Below are 6,929 nucleotides of genomic sequence, written 5' to 3'. Positions count from 1 at the left end.
GGTCTGCCTTTGGCTGGTGTCATGATCCCGGGGTCCTAGGATCAGGTCACAGGTCAGGATCCCTGCTCCGTGGGGAGCCCGCTTCTCTCTCTCCCTCTGATGCTCCCCCTGTGTGTGTGCCCTCAATTTCTGTCCAAAAAAAAAATAAAAATCTTAAAAAAAAAAAAAAAGAAGTCACCAGTGTTTTCACTTTGGCAAATACTTCTGCGGTCATTAAGAGACCCCTTTTTGGTTAAGTCATAAAAGAATACGTTTCTTAAGCTGAAAGCAAAACCGCGAATGTTTGACATTTTGAAAAAGAACCTTAGGAGATAAGGTAGACACAGAGAGTGACCTGGGATCTTCAAAGCGTGGTCTCACTCTGGCTTGACAATCGTCTAGTTCTTTGAGAGGTCTTTGGCCGCCATTCCAACCTTCTCGGCAGGTGACAGTATATGCGGCGTGTACGTGGGTAAAGCCTCAGTGACAGCACTTAGAAGAAGGTGCTCTGATCGATCCATTTCCGGTCCAGGTGGGTTAATAAGAGCCACAGTTGTGGTGTGGGGCTTGACATCTTTTTTTGGGGGTGTGGATCCCAGGGTAGCGTTCAGTCGTGGTGGGCCTTGTTGCTTAGGCACTTTTCCCCTCCCTCCTGAATCTGGAGGCTTCACGTCATGAGCAGAGGGTTTGGGCGGTGGAAAAGCTGATTGAGATTCCGCTTCTAGAAACTGGAGGAAAAGTCCTGAAAAAGAATGCTTGGCCACAGCTTGGTGATCTGGCTTCGCAGGTGTGTTGGGGGCGCTTTTGGATCCAGGCCCCCCAGTCACCCCGCCGGGCACACCCGCGGGCTCTTGGCTGCGCAGCTGCCGCAGCTGGTCTTCTCGGATCCCCAGCGTGCTTGCCATCAACCTCAACGCTTCCTGCCGTTCCGCATCAGCTGCCTGCAAAGATCCCACGAAGAGTCTCCTTAGGAGGCTTTTGTCCACCATTCCTTCCAACTGACTTACTAAGGTCATCAGTTTCTTCTGTGTGTCCTCCAGTATCTCCTGCTGGACCTCATTCTGTTTCTTGAACTCTTGGAGTTGGTCTTCCTTCACCTCCAAGTCGGCATTTGTTTGATGCAATCGTCCCTGTAACGACATCACTTTTCCTTCCAGGGCGTCTGCCTTTTCCCTCCACTCGGCCAGTTCCAGCTTGAGGTTCGCTAGTCTTCGATCACAGTGCCTTCCCTCTTCCTGGGAGGCGGCGAGCCGGAGCACAGCTTCCTCCTGCTGGGTGACCACGTGCAACTGCTCCCGCAGCGACTCTACCTGCAGACTGGCTCCGTGGCTGGCCTTTTCCATGGCCGCGGAAGACAAAACGAGTTTTCCCTGCAAGACCGTCACTTCCTCTCTTAGCTGAGCCACTTGGTCTTCCGAGGCCAAAGCTTCCCAGTGACGAGAATCTTGGGCGTCTGCAGCGAGGTGCCGCTCTCTCTCCAGCTCCTGGCTTAGGAGCAATTCTCTCTCACGTAACTGGTGAACCTCCTTCTGGAGGGCACAGGCTTCCCTCTCTTTCTCTGTCAGTGCCAACTCGATGTCATCTCTCTCCTGTTGACACACAGCTGCCTTTTCCTGCATTGACCGAACGGCGTCGACGAGCCGGTTCAATTCTCTGGTCTCAGCCTCTTCTTTCTCTTGCAACAGTTGCTCCAACGTGAGTACCTTCTCTTTCGTCCCAGCATGCTGGGATGCCTCCTCTCGCCGCATCACTGAAAGCAGCCGATTTGTCTCTTGCATCGCCTGATTTTCCATTTCCTCTTCTCTAGATCTTTCCACAATCTTTGCATTTTCCTCTTTCAGCCTACACACATCCATTTCGAAATCTGCTATCCTCTCCTTCAGATTGGTGACTGCCTGCCTCAGCAGCTCATTCTCACTCAGCTGGCCCCTGAGCTTCTCCTGTAAAGAAAGCAGCTCCTCACTTTTCGCTTGGATTCGGAGCTCCTGAGCCCGAAGGGAGTTTTGTAGAACGGCCGGTTTCTCCTTCCGCTGCTCCATGTGGGAATCGCAATCGCTGTGTTCCCGGGGTTTGCCTTCTCCTTCCCCCGTGGCAGCCCCTGAAGCAATCCATCTCTGCTGATCCTCCCGGAGGGTTCGAATCATTGGATCTTTTCCTTGCCCTGATTTTCTGAGCTCCTCTACCTCCTCTCGGAGCACCTGAGAAGACTCACTCACTAGGTCAGATTTCGTGGCCTTCAGGGAGTCGGCTGCCTCTGCGGAGTCGCTGGAGGGCTGGAGGAAAATCGCGTCAAGGTTCCCTAAAAGGAGGTCCTTGGCATTGCAAAGCTCCCCGATGCGGAGCTGAAGTTGGGCCAGTTCCTTCTCTAGCTCTTGGAAGTTTATTTCATGGCCTTGGCAAGTTTGGATCTGGTCAAGAGAGGCTGTCTGCGGTTTCAAGACGTTCTCGCTGTTGGTGCAAGCCCACGCCCGGAGCTGTCGCAGATCTCTCTGAAGCTGGGGTGACTCACGCTTCAGATTTTGGACCGTGGTCAGCACCTGCTCTTTCCACTCCTCCATGATCTTCACTCGCTGTGTTAACCTGTCCCGTTCCTGTAGAAGTTGCTGGAACTGATCGATACGAACTCCTCGAACCTCAGGACCAGTGCTGGGTGTTTGTAGGATCGTCAATAAAGTCTGGCATTTCTGACTTAACGCATCCACTTCCAGGTCTTTTTCTTGAATGATGTGTGACAAGTTCCGAATCATTTCTCTCAACACCTCCTGGATGCTGCTTTCCATTCTCGTGGCCAGTTTTTGATTTTCCTCTTGCATCCTCTGGAGGTCTGCTTCCCTGGCAGCAAGTCGATCGGTCATTTCGTGATAGTCCCTTTTCAGATTGCTATTCTCCCTCGTCTTCTCATTTAGGACGGCCAAGACCCGTTCGCTTTCCAAAGCACACTCTTGCAATTGCCGCTGAAGGTGTTCCACGTGCCTGTTCTGGCTGTCAGAAGCCGCAGAGATGCTGCTGGAAAGACCCTGAATCTCCACATCCTTTTGCTGGATAATCCGAGTGAGTTTCCCGATCTCCTCTTTGGAGAGCCGATCCACCTGCTCGGTCAGTCGGATGTTCTGTTCAGTGAGAAGCTGCAGCTCCAGTTCCTGTTCTTGGATTCCTTGGACTAATCTTTGAATTTCGGCTTTAGATGGATCACGCTCTTCACTTCCGTTCTCTCTGGGGAGAGGCTGGCTTGCTCGCACTTCCTCATCCTCACAGGCTTCTCTTGGAATTTGCCGGCTTTTGTCAGGCAACTGGGCTTTCAGCTCTTCTAGTGCCACTTGCAGATTCCGAAGCATCTCGTCTTTCGCTGCGAGGAGCTGAGCGTGTTCAGTGTTCATCTCCTCCTGCCGGTGTTGAAGACGGTCCACTTTCTCCTTCTGCTCCTGTAAGGACTGAAGCACTGCTCTCTTCCCCTGCTGCTGGTTGTGAATGATCTTCTGTTGTTCTTTGATTTCCTCCTCGAGATCATCTTTTACCTCGTGGAGCTGAAAGACCTCACACTCTAGCTCTACGATCTCCTCTAGGACTTTAGGGTCAACCACGGGGACAGCAGGACTCTGTTGTGTGAGGCGCCCCAGGTCTTCGTCCACGTGAGGATGTTCGTCTGTCATGGATGGGAGACGCATGTCTTTGTCCTCCACGGATGCGGGTAAGGTGTCATGGCTTCTTAAGGTTTCGGTCGACTTACCGAATTCCTCCCGAAGCTCTGGCCTTTCTCTAAGTTCTTTGATGTACTGGTCTTGCTCTCCGATGTACTCTGTCAATTGCTTCTGCTCCTCCAAAGCAAAGGACAGCAGTTCTTTCGTTTCCTGGTGGTCGGCGTCCACCTGCTCCATCCTCTTTCGGAGGTGTAGTATCTCCAGGTCTTTCTGTTGGCCGAGCTGGATGAATCGTGCATTATCTACTGGGGACCAGTGTCTGAGACTTCGCTCAGACTTCTCTTCGAACAGCTTCTTTTCGGCCCGACACAGTTTTGCCACTAACCGTCCTTTCTCTATTTTTAAAGCCCTCACGGCAATGTTGTTCTTAAGAGAATCCTCGTTGTTGCGCAGAACTGATTCCTCCAGCTGATGTCTTGCATCTTGGAGCTCGTGAACCAACTTTTGCTTTTCTGCTCGGAGATCTGAAGCAAGGTTGTTCAAACTGTCGTTCAGCTGCTGCATTTGGGTAAGTTGTTGCCTCAACCTTCTGAGCTCCATTTCCCTTTCCTCAAGAAGGTCATCGTTCACGTTCCCGGCAGCGTCTTGGTTTTGTAGGTCTTCCATCAGTCGTTCATAGTCCATCAGTTGTTTGCGGTGCTGGTCAGTGAGGTCTGCAAGCTTCTGCTGGTGGACGTTTTGCAACACCGCCACTGCCAGCTGATGTTCGTCCATCTCCCGCATCCGCTGCTGCTCTAGGTCCCTGATGTGGCTCTTCAGTCGCCACACTGTTTCTGGGTCGATGGTATTTAGTCCCTGGGTGGAACACGGGCACAAAGTCTTCCAATGAGTCACTTCAGCCTCCAGGGTTTCAGTCTCACGGAGGCGTCTATTGATCTGTGCCTGGGATGAGATGACATCAGCCAAATCCGTGGCATCCCCAGGGAAAGTCCCTTTCCCCAGCACATGTGTGTGAGTATCAGAGATGTCCCTGGTCAAAGAGGTCTGGCTGCTGTCCAAGGCCCCTAGGGAATGGCCTAGGCCACAGCCCAGGCCACCAGCCCAGGAGAACATCTGGCGGTCAAACAACTGCCCTGGTCCGCGGTGAGAAAGCGTCCAGTCCAGTCGGACTACCCCGCCAAGTGTCACAGAACCCCTGCCTGCGCGAGGCTAAGAATCAAAAGCCAACTGCCGTTGCCAGGCAGCGCCTGCGTGGCCCTCCCTTACCCCCACCTCGCGTGCGCTCCCGCGCTCCCGCGCTCCCCCTGCTCCCGCGCTCCCGCGCTCCCGCGCTCCCCCGCTCCCGCGCTCCCCCGCTCCCGCGCTCCCCGGCTCCGGCGCTCCCCCGCTCCCGCGCTCCCGCGCTCCCCCGCTCCCGCGCTCCCCCGCTCCCGCGCTCCCGCACGCCACTGCTGGGCAGGTAGTTCCAAACAGCCAAGGCCCTCTGGCCACTGGTCTGGGTCCCAGCCGCTCATGCTTGCAACTTCCCACACCAGGCCTGGGCCTTTGCCCTCCTTCCCCTGCTTTGCTGGCTGTCCTGGGGGGCCCCTAGTGCATGCCTCTGCCTGACTGCCCCCAGGTGCCTGCCGCCAAAAATGCACCTGGCCCTCGACTTCCCCCTAAGTGGGATCACAGTACACAAAGTCCAGCGGCATGAGCTTTCCACGCAATAGTATCTTTTTCATTGAGGTGAAAAGTACAGTCACACGCATCCATCCAGCTAGGAGAGAGGATCCTCGGTGCAGTTCACGGATGTCTACACCAGCGCAGACAACGGACCTCACGGAGACTTTGCATATTTCCAGCCTCCAGAGACTCCAGAGTGTCCTGCCCCTCCTTGCCCCGTCAGCCCTGCGCGGACAGCTCGGACAGTGCCTTGGTTTGGTGGTTCTCTGGCCGCCGCTTGCCCCGCGCGTCTGTCGCCTCCGGAGGCTGTGCGCCTAGACCAGGGAGGCGGTTGCGCAGGACCGTGGAGGTGCCTGGTCCGCGGGTCCTCCGCTCTGCACAGAGTGGCCCAGGTGTGGGGCGGCAGAGGCCCGAGTCCGCCCCGCGGGGTCCCGGTCTGGCTCTAGTCCACCGGTTTTGGTCAGGAACCGCTCCCGCAGCTGCAGCGCCGGAGCCCGGCTGCCCGCCGCCGTCGCCATGGTGAAGCCGCAGCTGGCCAACCAGACCCCTGCAGGGGAATGCGCCCACTCCCCCCGCTGCGTTTGCGCGGGGTGGGGTCCGGGCTGGGAACAGGAGGGCTGGCTGCTCTCTTGGTGGCCTGCTCCGGTCCCCTGCCGCCACCACGCACCAGGCACAGGGGGTCCTGGCCCGGGACTGCGCCGCGCCACAGACTGGAGCCCAGCTCCGGGGCGCCGCCAGAGTCCCAGAGGAGCCGCTTGGTGGGTCTGCCCTCGGAGACGCCCCCTGGGCGGGTCCCTGCCGCCCTCTGTCCTGGCCCCGCCCCGCATCGCCCTGGGGGGACTGCACCTGAGCCTTCCCCCTCCTTCCCCTGTATAGGTAATTTACATATAATATAAATATTGTATATATTTATGCTGGTGTCATATATAGATGTCGGCATATGCATACGTGATGTAATATATATTTTTATACATATTATATATTGCACATATACAAATGTAATATAATGTATAGGTACTATATATGTATTCCCCTCCCCCATATTTTTCAGATCTCCAATCACATGGCATCTCCAAACACTGGGTCTCCCCAGGACTGCACTGAGAAAATCTGTACCCAGATCTAGTGTATCCAGTTTCTCTTTTTATTTGAAAACACACTTCCGTTGTGCTTGCCTCTTCAAATCTTTGATATCCCTAATCCACTCATGACCCTTGCCTTTTTCTCTTTCGTTAGAGGTTTATTTTCATTCCATCCATTTTAGGGAAGAGAAACACCAGGTCTTCCAGAATCCAAAGACTAAAAGTTTAAACTAAAGAAGAACACACACACACACACACACACACACACACACACACACACACGCATTCCATCTCTGAAGCATTTGTAGGTAAAACCCTTAAGGGCATACATTAATCAAGGATGGGTAGTGCTAACCCGCGTAAGTGGATAAAGAGGGCATGGCGCAGGCGGGCCTCACCAGAAGAGGACCTGTTGTAGGAAACAGAGAACAAGTCAGTAGAAAGGCGGACTAGAACGGTGGGAGACCAAGGGTGTAGGGCGCACGGGCAGGGTCGAACTTGCTACAGAAAAGCGGAAGGACGTGGAGGTTTGTAGGGTAAAGGCCGAATGGTCCTGGCGCACCGG

At 54.7% G+C, this 6,929-nt stretch overlaps 1 protein-coding gene across 1 annotated transcript; it reads right to left on the bottom strand.

The window, feature by feature from the left end:
- Positions 1-377: 377 nt before the first annotated feature.
- On the bottom strand, positions 378-4,730 carry LOC308359880 (thyroid receptor-interacting protein 11-like; the record flags this gene model as incomplete). Its single annotated transcript, XM_080831729.1, has 1 exon — positions 378-4,730. The coding sequence occupies one exon, from the start codon at positions 4,728-4,730 to the stop codon at positions 378-380; it is 4,353 nt and encodes a 1,450-aa protein (XP_080687855.1).
- Between the last annotated feature and the right edge of the window lie 2,199 nt (positions 4,731-6,929).

The sequence above is a fragment of the Martes martes genome, assembly GCF_963455335.1.
Source record: "Martes martes genome assembly, contig: SUPER_18_unloc_2, whole genome shotgun sequence".
NCBI classification, from domain to species: Eukaryota; Metazoa; Chordata; class Mammalia; order Carnivora; family Mustelidae; genus Martes; species Martes martes.
This window is presented reverse-complemented; position numbering and strand designations above follow the sequence as displayed.